This window comes from Nyctereutes procyonoides, unplaced genomic scaffold (genome assembly GCF_905146905.1).
Source record: "Nyctereutes procyonoides isolate TBG_1078 unplaced genomic scaffold, NYPRO_anot_genome, whole genome shotgun sequence".
NCBI classification, from domain to species: Eukaryota; Metazoa; Chordata; class Mammalia; order Carnivora; family Canidae; genus Nyctereutes; species Nyctereutes procyonoides.
The window spans coordinates 23,247,531-23,265,718 of NW_026575147.1; the positions used below are offsets into that span (position 1 = coordinate 23,247,531).

Genomic DNA, 18,188 nt, shown 5'->3' on the forward strand with positions numbered 1-18,188 from the left:
AGTGGTACCACAGAAGAACAAAAATGTCGAAGGAATGGGTGGCTGATAAGGAGTTCGGAAGATTCAGTGAAGGAGTGGTCAGAGATACAGGACAAGAACCAGAACTAGATAGGCTAGGAACTAAAAGGAGCAAAAAATTTCCAAGTGAGGAGGAGTATCTGATATCAAGGAAGGTGATTACTATGAAGAATCCATTGACTCTGGCATTTAAAAGGTCATTAGTGAAAGAAATTTAATTTTCTTTTCTAGGATGGTGCTGGTCGTAGTTCTTGTTTTTCCATTTTAACAGAAACAAGGGTATTTAAGACAAAGTAATGAAAAAAAAAGACAAAGTAATGAATAATTATGGAACATCAATATGCAAGGGTATATTATATTAGGTTAATACATTTAGCCTAAAATAATGCCTGCCCCCCCAAATTACTGCAAAAGTTGCCTGATATAAGGCCAGTTTTACATAGTGGTATGAATAAAATCAGGGTTATTATCATGTATTGGCAGAGTCACAGGCTACGAGAACAGAGAGTTTGCTTTTTTGACAGGCCTTTATTATTTCCAGGGTACTTCCACATTTGCAAATTCCAGGAGGTAGGAGAGGAGGAATATGCTGGGATTTTGTTTGATTATATTGTTTGTTCTGAGAGCATTTGTCTGTATCTGACAATGTAGAATGAACAAATTTTTAATAATGTGGGGTTCTAAAACCCAGGAGTACTTAATGTTTTTGTTTTCAATTCTCCTTCAACCTTGATAGGACTTACAACATTCTGGAATTTGCTTATGAACCTCATAAGTTCAGACTTGAACTATTCCCTTAGTTCACATAGCTATTTAGTTGTCTTTTATGCCTCCTGATAAATTTTTCTCTACAAGCCAGTGATGAAATTTGAACTTTACTTCCAAGGGAGTGTTTCTGTACTAGTCATCCATTATACTGATGTATTAGCCAAACATTGACTGACAAATGAATCTACAGAAAGCAATCCAAGCCATAGCTTCTAATGTTTCTAAATTTCTTTAAAAAAAATTAAGATACAATGTGCTTTTACTTTAAAAGTGATTCAACCCTCTGGAAATTTTCTAGATTTTTAATAAGTTCCATTTTTGGCATATACTTTTTGAGTGTAGTATAAGGTATAAAAAATATGGCTACCAAAGGAAACTTAGGTGTAATCTTCTCTGTGAATCATTATGTTGAAAAGAGTAAAATTTATAGCTGACCTTGATTCAGCACTGAATTAGTCATCCTTTACTTATGCAGGATATTACATCAGGAATTCCTGGGTTTGTGTCAGCCCTGAGTAGTCAACTTCCTGGACTAATGAAGTCCCAGAGTAGCTCTCAGTTTAACAGACATTTATTGAGCACCTACTGTGGGCCAAGCATGATAATAGGCTCATCTCAGCATTGCTATTCAGGTGTTTTTAATCAAATTTAAAATAAGATATAAATACTTGAATACTATTAGTAATGAAATATCCAATCATTAGAAAAATAATACCTGAGTTAATGTGTGAATAGGATAAGACAAGGGACTTTACTTATGTTCCCAATCCTAGCGCTTTGGTGTTCTAGTTCAATTTTTACGGTGCTTTATGAAATGCCACACATAGAACGTTAATTAAAACTGGATGAAATTATGGTTCTGGGAAGTCTGCAACCATACATCTGTCTCCTATACTTGTCTCTGAGCTCCCAAAGAACAAGAATTATAACAATTCACATTTAAGGACTTAGAGTGTTCATCATAACAACTCCATAGCAACTATGAGAGGGTTTAGCAGCTTATTCAGGATCACACAGCTTATCAGTGACAAAGCTCTTTTTCAAAACCACCTCAGCATGACTTTACAATTAATGTTCTTTCCCACGATGCCATCCTATTCCCAGTCCCCAGCAGTTATCTGGCTCTGTTGATACACTGTTGATGCTGGAATAAATTTAATGGATGACTTTCTTCTACCTTGCTTAGCCAGAGATGCCTTGTTCTTTTTTAAAGCAACTGTTTTCCTTTTTAGTTTCAAACTTTGTTTGAACACATTAAAACTGGCTTTTGCTATATTCTTTTTTTTTTTTTTTTTTTTAATTTATGATAGGCACACAGTGAGAGAGAGGGAGGCAGAGACACAGGCAGAGGGAGAAGCAGGCTCCATGCACCGGGAGCCCGACGTGGGATTCGATCCCGGGTCTCCAGGATCGCGCCCTGGGCCAAAGGCAGGCGCCAAACCACTGCGCCACCCAGGGATCCCATGCTATATTCTTAAATAAAATACATTTCTACCTTTTCTCCCTTGCAGCCTTTCATCATGTTTCCGTTTACCCAAAGAAGGAACTTCCTTTCTTCATCCATTTCACAGCAGGACTGTGTTCTTCTACAGCAATGATAGCTCTTCTCACACACCAGTTTCCTGAAATCATGGGTGTTTTTGCTAAAGCTGTAAGTATGATCTCAAGGACTTGTATAGAGTATTTGTAAAACACACAAGAAACCATCTCTGATCTATTTGTGCTAAACCAGTTGATCAGTGGAAGATGTTTGTTATAGTGAATTACAGGAATTGATTTGTAAAGTTGCTGCCATAAATATGTCAAACATAAGTTTTTGGTGACTTGAGCTATATTTTTGTTGCTTAAAAGTTTAAAGAATACAACAGTATATAACATGATAAAGTTGGTCTTTGTAGATCACTTTAGGTGGTAAAAATAGCAATTGTTACTAGCTAAGGAATAATCCAACTCTTTTAAATGCTTTCTTTTTGGCATTTAAAAAAATTCCCTATTTTGGAGATAATTCCCAATTTTGATTTTTTCATTTAAGTGAAATCATTAATTGTAAGGTTTGCTGATGGAGAATAAGTAGGTAAGATGGGACAGATGGAACATTTGCCCTGGGTACAGAATGTGCTGTTTCACTCAAAGCTTCTCCCTATTGTATCTGCATGTTCTTAATTGCCCTTCCCCAACCTTGGGTATAGAACCATGTGTAGACCTTTATTTTTATTTTTATCCTTTAATTTGAACTACTTCCCCATTTCCTGAGCTAGGTCCAAAAGGTACTTGAGGACTGATGTTAGAGAAAATATCCCATGATTATTTTCTTTTTTTTTTTTAATTTATTTATTATTTTTTATTTTTTTATTTTCTCTTCTACATAAATTTAGTAATTACTGTCACTGGCTCAAAGTAAAATGATCAAAGAGAAGTCCCTTCAAGTCACCAAGCCTTTAAGAAATGTGTCTTTCTTGTACATCTTTGCGTTTTTACCAGGTAATAATAGTTCAGGCCCAAAAGGAAAATGCTAATTCATCTGTCTCAAATTATAAAGCACTGAGAACCATAGAAACACTAGCCCTTTGTAATTTCTACAATTTTTCTATATGCCTCCATTCTAACTCCCTATTCCTCAAAATTTCTTTTTCTGCCTTAAGAACAGTTTATTTTGTGCCTTAAAGATTAGTTGGTTTTCTTCTGGCACTAGGAGTAAAAGCACTGGTTTCCCTTTTTCCCTGAAGGTCAACTGGATAATGTGTTAAGTTGCCACTGGCTGTAGGCCTAGGAGTCTGAGACTGCACTTGATTCTGGGTCAGTCTTCAAGAATGACTTTCCACTGTTGCTCAGGGAGTATAGATATTTAGGTTGGAAACTGACTATTCTGTTTTAGTGTAAAAGGGAAGTGTAGTGATCATACCCCGTTGTTCAGAGTGGTGCTGACCAGGGAGTGATTGCATCTCAAACTGAAATGACCTAACTATATAATCTGACATGGAAAAAAATTGACTGGAAGGGGAATCCTGTCCATCTAACAACTGGAAAAATATATGCAGCTGTGTATTTGAGATTGCAGGCAAGCAGTGGGAGAGATGGTACTTAGGATTCTTTCAGGGCATCGGGAAAGAGGAAAAATTGAGTGAGGAGAGAGATTTAGAATCTGGAATCGATACGTAGCGATACTTAGTGGTATACTTTCATGAGGTTCTGGCTAAAATTAATGCAGTGTTTTCACTGTCAACTCTAGACATTGATGTTAGTATATGGTGTCTGTCTTTACCTGAGACATGGCTGATGCACCAGAGAGCCTTTAAGATTACATAGCACAAGCACCTTAGCACTCCTCTAGCAGAGTCTGAGAGTGAACAATTATACATTTTAAGTGGAAGCTGTTTTTTTAGACCAAAAGTTATTAATTTCCTGTGATTCTAGTTAATGAACAATAAATAGGCATTTATTTACCATCCTTTGATATTTGTATAAGTTGATGGTATAGAGTGAAAAATGTGTCTCACAGCAAACTTTTATAGCTACATTGTATCCAGTGGCCTTTACACCTACCTTTTTCATTCCTAAAAGCAAACTATTTACTCAAGGTACCTGAAGACCAATATTTAGCATGCAGCAGTACCAAGGGCAGGTTCCATTGAAGAAATTATGGAAAATGGTTACATCCAGGCCATCTCCAGTTTACAAACACAACATATAAATGCCTGCCAGCCAGCCAGCCAACTAGGGAGCTGGGGGCTCAAATTCTCCTTTTTCCTCCACTTAATGGTCTATGCAGTAGGAACTTCACCAGTACCCAGGAGCTTGTTAGAAAGGCAGAACCTCAGGCACCACTCCAAACTTCCTGATTCTGCATTTGAACAAGACCTCCAGGTGATCCTATATTGCAGATTTAAAACTTGAGAAGCCCTGCTCTCCTCTATGCAATATGAGGAATTTAGACTGTCTAGATAGTGCCACCTTTTTAAGTTAGAGAAGGGGCAGCATTGCAGAATGGTAATGAGCATAGGCTCTGGAGCCACACTGCTTTGCTCTGAGTTCCAGCCCTGACACTTACTGGCTGCGCAACTTCAGGTAAGTTACTTAACCATTTCTCCCCCTCACTGTAAAATGAGAATAGTACTACTATAGGCCTTTGTGAGGGCTAAATGAGTTTAAGGTATGACAAGTGTTAAGAACCATGTCTGCCCATAGTAGAAACTAGGAAAGTGTTACTGTTGTCGCCACCTGTCATTGTCATCATTATCACCAAAGTGCAGCTGTGTTGAGAAATCCTACCCCCTTCACATTGGGAGGAGCTGTGTCCTGATAGTAAACTTAAAATGTATTTTCCCATAGAAATTGCAATATAAATGGTGGTTAGGTATCATTTAAATAATGTTGCTGGTAATATCACAAATAATATGTGTATTTGTACTAATAAGAGTGGAGAAATGTTTCAGATTCTGAGTGCTGGCAAACCGCTTTGTAGAACAGAAAGCATTGATAAATTGCAAACTGCCTATGTTAGGATTTTCAATTAGGTCAGATATTTGATAGCCAAATATAGTGGAAATCATTCTATTTTGTAAGCCAAAGCAATTCAATAAAATTTCCTAAATTCTTTCCATTGTTATCATGGTTTCTTCCTCTTCTAATATTCTTTTGTATTGGCTCATATGCTAGAGTAAATTTAATTTGAATTTGTTAAAATATGTTACAAAATTGCTTTTTTTTTTTAAGATTTTATTTATTTATTCATGAGAGACGGAGAGAGAGAGAGAGGCAGAGACACAGGCAGGGGGAGAAGCAGGCTCCATGCAGGGAGCCCGACGTGGGACTCGATCCCGGATCTCTGGGATCTGGCCCCAGGCCAAAGGCAGCGCTAAACGGCTGAGCCACCCGGGCTGCCCAAAATTGCTTTTTTGTGAAGTCAGGTCTAGGGATTAATGATTTTTAATAATCCTGACTGTATATCAGATTGAGATAAATGGGAGGGTACAAACTAGAATGGCTAGTGGTTTTTTTAATGCTTCATCTTTTGTATGATATGAAGCTATGTGGAATAAGGCTTTAGTTTCAGCAAGTTAGGACTTTTTTCTTGATTTTTTTTTCTGCTGGCTGAGATGAAAACCAAGTCTGACATTCAACATAGAGCAATAAAAAAAAAAAAAAAAAAAAAAAAAAAAAGCATAAATCCCTGGAGATGTGGAATGTGCTGATATCAGAGCTGATACTCCAAGGCCAGAATTCCTGAAAAAGGAAAAATTGCTTTTAAGTGGTAGGTCATTTTCTCACCTGCTTTGAAGCCTGCTGGGTTAAATATGAGAGTTCAAAGTAAGGGTAGCCAGCAAACCAAATGAACTGGAATCTGATTCTGCTTATCTGAAAGGAGCTTCTTTATTTAAGAGCTGCACTGCCCTCTCCTTAGAGAACCAATCTTCATTTAGCCTGGCCCCTTTCATTTCTGTCCTACAAGAAAAGCTTTCTTGTTAGTAAGCCTTGGGAGGGCGTTATCACAGCAGTGAAGACTACAGATGGTCTTTAGGGATTTTAGTAACTTACTGATGAATTCAGGCTTGTGGCATGTGACTTTAGTATTTTGAACTCAGAAGTGTGTTTGAATATAAAAAATCACTAGTTGGGTTTTAATTGAAATAGGATAGATAGCCTTAGCAACTTGGCAGAAAAGGTGTTAATGGGTAAAGACAGGAATCAGAAAGATTCCCAAATAAATAGTTTGTTTCACTAAAGCAAAACTTTGTTGATATCTTTTTCACTGAACACATATTGTAGTTGTGCTGAGGTGGGAATGGCCCTGTTTCCACATATTTTTACTAATCTTTATGTGGGAAAATGTGGTTGGACATGCCAGTGATGAATTTCTGAGCAACTCATAATTGGCTGGCTCCACTGTAACTAGGGCCTAACAATCTGCTTGATTAATTCTTTAAGGACTACATTAGCCAAGTTGTATGATTTCCAAAGATATAGAAGGTCAGATGTTATACTAACAAAAGACCTTTCTACGGAATGTCTCACTGGGATTTCTTCAGCCCCTTCCCAAAAATAATTAACATTTTTCTCCCCAAATTACATTTTAAAAAATAATAAGCAGAAATAAATGCCACATGTGTTTTACTGAATAGTGATAAAAACTTTTGAGGTTTGTACACTATTCTCATTATTTTTTTCCAGGGCAAAGATCATCTTCATACCTAGGGGAGTTGATAATTATAACTCTATATTGATATATGCCAATAGAAAAAAAATATATTATTTCTAAAGGTTCCTAATTTTCCACTGTCATAACCAGTGACATGAAATCTGTTCATAGGTGAAAGTAATTTTTTATATTCTCCATCTGATTTCATTCATACTAAAAACCTATGATAGTTGTATCCCTCTTTATTAAATAGGCCACATTCAGAAATTCAACCAACAAGAAAAACAAGTTTCTTCACTTTGTTTGAAAATGGATTACTTTTCCAAGCTGTGAGGCTTCTTTAGTTCCTAAGAACTGACATAGTTTTAAAACATTTTGAATTGTAACCAAGCTTATATTCCCATAAAATATTGTTCTGTAACCATGTTATTTCCACAATAGTATATCCAAGGTATTTTCCAGAGATTATAATGATAATAAAAGGAGCCCATTGTGTGACAGGTCAAAAAACTAGATGTTTACATACATACAAATGTTCCTTTGTTAGTACCACTGAAATCTTTCTTTTTTTTTTTTGAAATTGTCTATTTTTTTTTATGATAAATTTATTTTTTATTGGTGTTCAATTTGCCAACATACAGAATAACACCCAGTGCTCATCCCGTCAAGTACCACTGAAATCTTTCTGTGGGCAGTTTACCATATTCCAATTTGGATTTTCTTAATTGGGATATTTCTAGCAAGAGAAAAGATGTTCTCTCCTCCCACTAAGGGCATTTCTCTATGCCTCTTTCTCATTGTTCTCCTTCAAAAAAGAACCAGACTGAAAAGTTTGTGAAATTGCTGATGTTCTTCTTTATCCCTATTTTCCGATTACTAGACTCTTCAAAGAGGAGGGGAATAAAGAACAAAAGTTAAGACAATGTACTTTTTTTAGCATATGTTTATACCTCTTCCCCAGGGTCTGGTTCAGTTTTGAAGTTTGTGGAAAGCACCCTCTTTCCCTATTAACATGTGCCTGTCAAATCTGAAGTTCACAAAAGCTCTCCCTGAATTTATTTGGCAGTATATTTAATCATCCTTTCCCCCTCAAAGTAAACGTCTCAGTGCCAAAGTTTAGGACATCCTGTCACTGACTGCTACTGATATATTGATTGCTTAATCATTAGCACTTGAGGCAAATGGACTGCATAACAGTTTTCAGAAGAGCAGTGCTTAGATATTGATGTCAGTTGCTCACTCCAAACCCATTACACAAGCGATACTAGAATTCACATTAGGAAATCTACTGATTTGTCTTTTAGAAAACATCTTTGTTTTTTGCAGACCCAGCAAAGTTCTCTAAATCGAGAGAATAATGGGATACAGAATAAAATTATAATCTTGAGGAATAGTTTTTATTGGCTTCTTTCTTGAGTCGAACTTTGCTCCTTCTCCCACCAATTAAATTTCTAATGCTCCAGAGAACTAAATTTGTATGACTACTTAATATATTAACGATTCTAAACCATGGGTCATTTAGATTTCAGTTATTTATTATCTTTGTTCTTAAGAGTGTATACTTAGACTCTCATTTATTCTTACCTGAGCCATTGGAAGACAGATTGTGGTTTTCCAGTGTTTTAGATAGAGAAGTTTAAAACATTCAAGTTAGTGATTTGCTTAAAATCACACAATAGATAGCCCATTAGTCATGATATAGATTCTTGGTTTCAGTAATATGTCACGTGACAACTCAGGCCATAACAAGTACAAAGGAATAGATTTCAAACTAAATATGGTAATGATGAAGGGATGTAGAAAGATGGAGTGGTGATAGTAAAGTAGTTTTGCTAGGGAAGTCTTCCTTCAGGAGATGAATTTGGAGAAGAGTTTTAATTATTTATTTTTATTATTTAAATGTTTTAAAGAGATTATTTATTTGAGAGAGAGAATGAGCATGAGCAGCAGGGGGAGGGGTAGAGAGAGAGAGAGAAGCAGACTCCCTGCTGAGCAGGGAGCCCTATGTGCCACTCCATCCCAGGACCCCAGGATCGCGACCTGAGCCAAAGGCAAAGAGAGGCTCAACCACTGAGCCACCCAGGTGCCCCTGGAGAAGAGTTTTAAATGAAAAGCCGATAGGGATTTTCAGAAGATAGGACACTTAGATTGCAGAAATGCTTACTGAAAAATAAAAACATCAGTAGACAAACTGGCTGAAAAACTCTTCACTCTTCACAATACAAGCCTATTTGATGAACTCTGATATTTGATGAACTCTGATGCTTTAAGATAAAGAATGCCCATTTGCTTTTCTATCTTTTAAATGGGTTCACTTTAATTTCATTCCTATTCTTGCGAGTAAGCCACTTAAGAACAAAGAACACTGTTTGATTTCTATCACCTACTCAGACAATGGTATAAAGCACTTCAGCCTTTCTAACTGTCTGAAATGTACAGTGATACCAAAGAAACAGTAGGTACTGGTTGTTAATGAATCAGAGGGAATTTGATTGACTCTCTGAAATGGTAAAAACAAAACAAACTTTTAGTATAAAGCAAAATGTATACCCCATGTTTTAATATCACTCTTCTCTCAAAGTCAGAGGGTAAGTTTGAGGGATTATCGGGGGAAGTTTAACAGACCAAAATAAACTTTTGGTCTAAAATATAACTTGTGAGAATTTTCTGGCTAACATGGGAGTTTTAGGTAGCAGATGTACTTCTAGTAGTTGTGTCAGTAGGTAGGAAACTTAGGTGTGTTCTTTAATGCTGATGAGGCCTCAATACAAGATTAGCTATTAATATTCTTTCTGAATTTGAGGAAAAAATAAAATTATCTTAGTTCTATAATGACATTAAGATTGCCTTATGTCCATCTCTAACAGCCATCTTCAAGAAAAGAAATTATTTGGGCTTCAGATGCTGCTCAACAAAATTAAGAGAACTGATATTCAAGAGAATTCAGACCACATATTCACCCTCTCACCTCATCCTATAATTTCAAGCATTCTGAAAATGAAACGTTTATGTATTCTTCAAAGTGTCGGAGAGGGCTCTATTCTTTTTTTTTTTTTTTAAGATTTTTATTTATTCATGAGAGACACAGAGATTGAGAGAGAAAGAGAGAGAGAGAGGGGCAGAGACACAGGCAGAGGGACAAGCGTACTCCATGCAGGAAGCCTGTTGCAGGACTCGATCCTGGGACCCCACGATTCACACCCCGAGTCAAAGGCAGACGGTCAACCGCTGAGCCACCCAGGTGTCCCAGAGGGCTCTATTCTTATTGAGCACTTACAAATTACCAGTAGGATATACAGAGAAAAGCAGTTTGGGGAAGAATTCAGAAGGGAGCATATTCTCACACCCTCTGTTAGGAACGTGCCAGCTCTTGTTTTCATCTATTCAAGATGCCAGAGTCCCACTTTCTTTGTGAAGCCAGAGTTCAAGCTTTGACTCCCAGGTTAGCAGCAGCTTTACAATTAAATTTTAATCCCTTAGTGTTTGTTAGACTCCCATCTAGAGTATAGCTACAACTATTCTTGGCAGGCAAATACATTGCTGTGTTTCCTGCAGTCACAGTGAGATAGAAGAATGTTCTCTGGCTGGGTTGTAGATGAAGGCACTTTACTAATCTTACGCATAATTCATCCTTGGTTGCTGGGGTACTCGGAGTTGAAACTTTGCCCTCTGATAAAATTCAGCTGGATTTTTTATTTATTTGACTCTGATCCCTTTGGATTTGGCCCTTATTGGGAGCCTAGGGATTCTAATTCAACTAAGCCCTAGCTGTGTATACTTTTTTTATTAATTTGCTCTTAGTGTATTTTAGTTATTGTTCAGACTGTCGTAAACAACAACAGCAACAACAGCTGCACTAAGAACATGCAGTTCAGAGGCCTGGAGACCCTGAAGAGATTCTTCTTTCAGTATTGACTTATTGACTGGAAGGACTCCAGTAGGGCTTATCTTAGTTTGTTTTCAAAGTGTAGTTTTTAAAGAGCCTCTGCATTTCAAACTATGTGAACTCTTGTTCTATAGCATGCCAAAATATGATAATGATTATTCTGTAATATACTCCACATTTTTGACATTCAAATTCATTATATTAATATGTTACTGTTGATGGACTTGTTCCTTCCTTCATTTATTCAATGGACAGATATGTGTTGGGCACATTTACGAAGTATAAAATACAGTGTGTGTCCATAGGTACCTTGTAGTCTGGCAGCGGGGAGTTTGAGACAGGCAAGGGATGTATTAGTTATATGACAGAAGCTACTACCACAGCAATAGATTAGCTCACCCTTGCATGTTTGTTCATTTGATTGGAAGCGACTGAGGAATTACTTTCACGTGCCTCACATGAGGTGTAGTGACCTAAAAAGTCATCTTCAACTCAGAGAAGACTTTCCTTTTTAGAAGACTCTGTTTAGTTAGGAGCCCTTTCAGTCACACAAGGAAGATAGAAAGAGGAGCCCTATTATCTTTCAAACATGAGACGTGTAGGACTTTTATCTTAACACCTAACTGACAAAGTTCATGGTTTTTTTTTTTTTTTTTGGAGATTATTTATGTATGTATGCATGTGAGAGGGTGGGAGCAAAAGGGAGAAGCAGACTCCCTGCTGAGCAGGGAGCTCAATTTGGGGCTCCATCCCAGGACCCTGAGATCATGACCTGAGTCAAAGGGAGACACCTAACCTACTGAGCCACCCAAAGGCCCCATTCATGTTTTTATAAACAGTGGTATTCATTATATTTATCTGAATAGTTTAAGACTATCAAAAAATGAAGCGTTCCACAATTTAGAATTTAAGTAAGAAATGTCTCACCTCAGATTCACATAGTAGCTGTCACTTCTTCATTTTCATCATCTTTTGTATCCTCTCATTCCCTAATAAGGACAGATTGACAAGGGGTATGGGGCATTTTGGTTTAGAAAATGAAATAACGTGATGTCATTGTGAAGCAGAATGGGATAGCAAGAGTTAGAACTGAAATTACTTGGGTCTGTGGTCATGAGGGAGAGATGAGAAAGAGCTATTCAGAATTTCCCAGAGCCTACTGTTAATGTCAAAGCTGTATCCTGTAGTCACTGATTCTGAAAATCAGTTAATTTTTTAAAAATAATAAAAGGAGGGCAGCCCGGGTGGCTCAGCGGTTTACCGCCGCCTTCAGCCCAGGGCATGATCCTGGAGACCCGGGATCGAGTCCCATGTCAGGCCCCCTGCGTGGAGCTTGCTTCTCCCTCTGCCTGTCTCTCTCTCTCTCTCTCTCTCTCTCTCTCTCTCTCTCTGTATCTCATGAGTAAATAAATAAAATATTTAAAATAATAATAATAAAAGGATATTGGGGTAGGCACTGAAATAAGGTTCCTTTTCCTTCTCTTCCAAGCTGAATTTTGCTGATCACTTCTGCATCCTGGACGATTCTACCTTTTTATAGGGGAACCACCAAGATTTTCTAAGTAACTAAAAAATATTTCCAAAAAAAAAAATTCCATTCTTTATTGTCTCAAGCAAGTATATGTGCTAATTGGATCACTGGGTATATGACCTTGGAATACATATTTCAGAATAGGAATAGGACCTATCCTTGGGGAGGTTATACTAATTAGGCATGTAATCAATAAAATATAGTGAAATGATGAAAGTATATGGAGTAGAAGAGTAGGCCCGAGGTTGTAGTAGGGGGTCAAAGAGTATACTGATTTAACCCAGTGTAGTAGCAGAAGAAAGGAAGTGAGACAGTTTGAACAATGACTTGGAGGCAGAAGACTGCAGATCAGGCTTTGGAATTTACTGGTGACCATTGGTTCTCTAGCAATCCATCTGAGCTTGCTACATCTGCTGGAATAAGTAGAAATTATTATTCTTTGGGTCAGTTAACAGAATACATATCTCCAAACAGTGAATTAGATGCATGATAGCATCTTCCAATTCAGAAGTCTAATTTGTTACATGCTAGTAAGGAGGCACATTCTGGGTTGTAAGAAGCCCACTTTCATCCATTCACCTGTGTTCTCGTTTAGACTAGACCATGTCTGCCAATATTAGGTCTCTAGAGAAAGAGTTAAGTCAATTCCAGGCCCCCTGAGCTCCTGGCTACCACCTTCTCCCATAGGACTTGGACAAAGATAAGGAACACAGTTACTTAACTTTTTTTTTTAACTTTTATCTTTCAGATGGCATTGAGAGTAACCATATCTGTTGTTTGGCCTCAAGTGCCATACTGAATTTTTTTTTAATTGCTTTTGAGCAATAAATTTTCTTTGGTCGCTTAACCAGTCATACAAGTTGAGACTTCTGTCTTGATGTCTATTTTATACTATCTGCTCTGGGAGAACAGTTGAAAACTAATAAGTCAGTTAGATATTTTATGAGTATCAAAATCTCTTCCATTCAAAAATGTAAATAAAATAACCAGTATGAGCAATCAGCTTATGTCAGATTCCATGGGCTTATGTTACATAGGGAAATTATAGTGCAACCTGAAACATGCTTCTTCATGAATTCAAAATGGTATCACAGTTACATTCACAGTTGAATGTAAACCCTTGAGCTTTCCTATTGTGAAGGGTTTCAGAAATCACCTTTTATAAACTGCCTAGGGAAGGAGGAAAAAACTAAGATGATACCAACAAATACTGTCACTGTGTGAGTGGCTGCCTCCCAGCACCAAATTGTGCCAGTTCATTAAAACAAGCAATTAGGATACTGTTCACCTTTTGGCTTATTCAATGGTATATATGTATGTGTGTGTGCTGGGGAGGGGTGTGTATTCTAATACAGTTGACCCTTGAACAACACAGTTGAAAATCCACTTGTGATTTTTGACTTGCCAAAAATTTATTGTTGACTGGACACATATATTGTATGTCATATATATTATATATTCTATACTTTATTATATACTATTACATAATATATATTAAGTATATATTATATACTTAATTATATACTTATAATTAAGGAAATGTTATTAAGCAAATTATCAGGAAGAATAAAATATATACTTACAGTCCTGCACTGTGTCTATAAAACAAATCTGCATAGAAGTAGACCTATGTATTTCCAACCTGTGTTGTTTGAGGGTCAACTTACTCTTTCTGAAAGAAGCACAAGGAAAGTACCGTGGAAGAACAAGTTGTTCTTGTGATTTTTGTCCTCAAAAATTAAGAAAGCTCAGTAAGGAAATATGACAGGAGCCTGGTAAATAGCTCGGTTTTTACCTTGATGAATGCAAGAAGCCAGAGACCTAACTGAAGTAGGATATCGGCATTTATCTCTTGTTCCTGGCAGCCACTCTATCTAGCAGCTTGTAGTGCACAAGAACTGTCTTCTCCCTTATCAGTGAACTGGTTTGTCATCCCTAAAGCTTTTTCATTGCTCTCCTCCCATTCACTGTGGCCTCACACATGATGAACCTACTCACTGCAAAAGTTCCATATATCATACGGGACATCAAGGCCTGTCAGATTCTAAGGTGGGAAGTAAGGGAAAAAACCACATATTTTTAATTTTAGATTTTTTTTTTTACATTGTAATTTCTTAAGAGTTTGGTTTGATTTGTGCCATTTCTGGGCCTGTAAGCCTCCCTAATGCATCACAGTTCTGGACAGAAAATTTCATATCTCTGGCAGCCCCAATGGCGCAGCGGTTTAGCGCCGCCTGCAGCCCCGGGGTGTGATCCTGGAGACCCGGATTGAGTCCCATGTTGGGCTCCCTGCATCGAGCCTGCTTCCCTTTCTGCCTGTGTCTCTGCCTCTCTTTCGCTCTCTCTGAATAAATAAATCTTTAAAAAAAAAAAAAAGAAAATTTCATATCTCTTATTTAGCCTAGAACCTTAAATGCTAGTGAGTTGTAGTTAACACTTAGCAATTGTTAGGGTTTGCAGTGAAGCTCTCTTTTCGTCCCTGTGCTTTTCCATCAGTGCCCCTGCATTGATGGACATAGATCAAGATGTTGTGCGGCCCTGCAGGGGCTCTGCACCATGTGACAGTCGAGGCTCATGCAGCTAGTTCACATTATTTCAGCCCTTATCTCAACGTTCTCATTTCTCTGTCGTCCCCAGTGTATATAATATGTACTGGCTTGAAATTCCTTATATATTGCTTGCACATTCTTGCTCTTACGTTTCAGCGCATACCAGTTCCTTCGCTTTAGCACGCCTTCTCTAACTCCCCTCCACCAGTCCATACCTTGTCTTTTTAAAACTCCATCTCAGAAGTCACCCCTGTGGAAAGACTGATTAATCGCCTCCACCCGATTGCTGTATTCAGAGACTTCTGTTTCTCAGCCCATTCTTCAAACTGTTTTTCCTTTGTGATTGTTGCTTGTGTACCTTGTCACCCAACAAGCATAACGATCCTAGGAATGATGATTTTCCTGTTTCCCCTTGTCTATTACACACAAACATTTTGGAGGCCTACTGACAGCCTTCTTAGTTTCCCCAGAGTTCTAGTCCACCTTCCACACCCTTTCCCTTTACATCATAGCTAACTGCCTAGAGAAACAGGGCACGTGTTCAGGGCTCGGCCTCCACCTCAGCATGTGTGTGGCAGCCCGCTGAATAAGTCCCAACAAATGGGAAGGATTTAACCCTTTGGCTTGGCAGCCTCTGCATTCTCCTCAGACACCTTCAAGAAGTAGATATGGGATCAGAAATAGGTCTGGAGACAGGAGCAGGGAAATTTTTAATGAAGGCTTTTTCCTTCCTTTTTACACAAGACCCATGCAGCTGCTGTCGTCAGCAGCTCACCCGACACTCTCCTGCTCTGCCTCTTTTCCAGGAGTCAGGGTTAGTTTAAGAAAAAGCCTTTTGCTAGAAGCCATGACCTCGTACTTTTATCCCCTCCATCTGGTGTGCGGCCTCATGGGGCTGTGCTGCTATGCAGGAGGTGAGCAGTGGAATTCTTTAGATGATGACTTCTGAGCCCACATGCGGAGGCAGTGGGGGTGGGGAGCAGGGAGAGCAGTGAGAGCCAAGATCGATGGACCAAAAAGTAAGGTTTGCTCTGGGACAGATCCTGACTATAGGTAGACTGTTTTCATGAGGTGTCCTTCCCCTAGCTCAAGTGGGGGCCCGGGTCTATGATGGATGAACACTGTGTTCCTGCAGTTTTCCCTTCTGCCTTCACAGTTGGGGTGCGCAAGTGGGATAAGTTGGATATATGCAGGCTCAGGCTGTTTCTGAAGGAATGCATTCCAGGGTTGAACAGGGAAGGGTTCCCCTTGCACACGTCCTCTCTTGGAGCTGCTTTGTCTCACTGTCTTGGACCTAAACAGAAGTCCAGATTTTGAATGAGGGCGGGAGGAGGGGTTGAGAGCAGCAAAAGTTTTTGATCAAGTAAGAATCTGTTGTCTGCCTCATCTTGTAGAGGTTTCTCTGCAGGGTGAATTCTCCTTGCCATGGTGTAGATAAATTACTTATCTCAGCTAGAGATCCCAGGACTTTTACCAGGCCTTGAGTAGGCATCTTGCCTGGGATAGGATGGGTTTTTAGCATTCTCATTCCCTGTTCTTACTTTCCTAGCCCAGGAGTTGACAGCATTTAAAAAAAAAAAAAAAAAAAGAGTGAAATCTCAAAGGAAATTCTAAGAAATACTTTAGAGGCCCAAAACTTTAACAGTTTCCTATCATGGCTTCTCAGGACTACTTGTACTCTGCACACTCAGCATCACTTTAAAAGAACTAGATAAAATTAAAACAAATGTTTAAGTGTTAATCTGAAGAAGAAGAAAAAAAAGAGAAAGCACTAGGAGCCAGAGTTGATTAAATGCAGACTGCTTAGCGTAGTGATCATTTTGTGGTGGTGGAAATAGTGGTGGAAATGACAGGGGATTCCTTGATGTGGCTAGAGAAGGCCTAGGCTGTTTCTTTTGTAAATTCTGCTCACATATACTCTCCTCAATATTTTGTATCAGTGTCTGTTCTGAAGGGGCTGGGACTCTGGCCCTTCCAGCCAGAGGCATGTTCTCAGGCTTTGAGAAGAACACACAAGATTTGAAGTGAGAAGCCCCGGATTTGAGTTCTGTCTGCGCCACTCAGTATCACATGACCTTGGACAAATCACTGAACCTTTCTAAACAGCACCTGTACAGTGAGAATGTCTCTTGCCTTACAGGGTGGCTGTGAAAATTATGTCCATGGTAAAGCATTTTGTACCTGAAAATGCTTCTTACAAACATCACAGTTTTTCTTGGGGGAAACTCCACCTTGAAAGTTGTCAGTAGGACAATGTGGATTAAATGTTCTTCCCTGGGGCCCTTGGGTGACTCAATGGTTGAGCGTCTGCCTTAGGTTCAGGGCGTGACCCCCATGTCCCACATCGGGTCCCCACAGGGAGCCTGCTTCTCCCTCTGCCTGTGTCTCTGCCTCTCTCTGTGTCTCTCATGAATGAATAAATAAAGTCTTTAAAAAATAAAAAAATAAATGGTCTTCCCTTTTTATTCACTCAGCCTTTCTGGTCAGGCTTGCTTTCAGGGGCTGGTGGTAGTGAAGTAAAGTCACTGGATTTCAGCTCCATTGGGTCAAAGAAAGAGAACTTCTGAGTCTAGCTGCTCCACCCATAGACTCATAGGCCTAATGGAAGTGAACACACAGTAGTTCAGAGTTAGGGGGCCCAGGGGAGAAAGCTTCACTTGCTTTTTTCAACTCTAGGATGACTCAAATGTCTTAAGTGAGGAAGAGCCACAAAGCTGCTTAGGGATAATTTAAGCCATGAATGGGAAGTGAAAACATGTACTTAAAAACTGTCCCTCTCTGAGCAGCCTGGGTGGCTCAGCGGTTTAGTGCCGCCTTCGGCCCGGAGTATGATCCTGGGGACCTGGGATCGAGTCCCACGTTGGGCTCCCTACATGGAGCCTGCTTCTCCCTCTGCCTGTGTCCCTGCCTCTGTCTCTCCTGAATAAATAAATTTTTAAAAATCTTAAAAAAAAAAAAAAAGAAACAACCTGTCCCTCTCTTCTTTCCCTTTGACCTTTTGCGTCAGGGACAGGCATATTACTGACACACCACTGGCTATTGCCTGAAACCTGCCAGTCACCCAAAGGTAATAACAGCTTCTAGGAAAGTTCCATTCAGTGCAGCAACTGTGACATATTTACCTTAGTAAAGCCATGCTTGCTCCTCTCCAGTACCTCTCTCCGGAGGAGATTATCTCGGGTACCCAAAGCTATCCTTGTTAAAAATAACAGGTCGTGGTCAGCAGGCTTGGTAATCCTACCTCGTGTAGTCCTAGGAGGCTGCCCCATCAGTCTTAGCACACAGGGCAGGAATTGCACC

General features: G+C 38.9%; 1 protein-coding gene across 3 annotated transcripts in view; it reads left to right on the forward strand.

The window, feature by feature from the left end:
* ST7L (suppression of tumorigenicity 7 like) overlaps window positions 1-5,382 on the forward strand; it is a 68,447-nt gene extending 63,065 nt beyond the window's left edge. For all 3 annotated transcript variants that reach the window (XM_055312410.1, XM_055312411.1, XM_055312413.1), the window contains one exon: window positions 2,298-5,382. In XM_055312410.1, coding sequence (XP_055168385.1) covers window positions 2,298-2,476 — 179 coding nt within the window. In that variant the 3' untranslated portion in view covers window positions 2,477-5,382. The remainder of the gene's footprint in view (window positions 1-2,297) is intronic.
* Window positions 5,383-18,188: the final 12,806 nt, after the last annotated feature.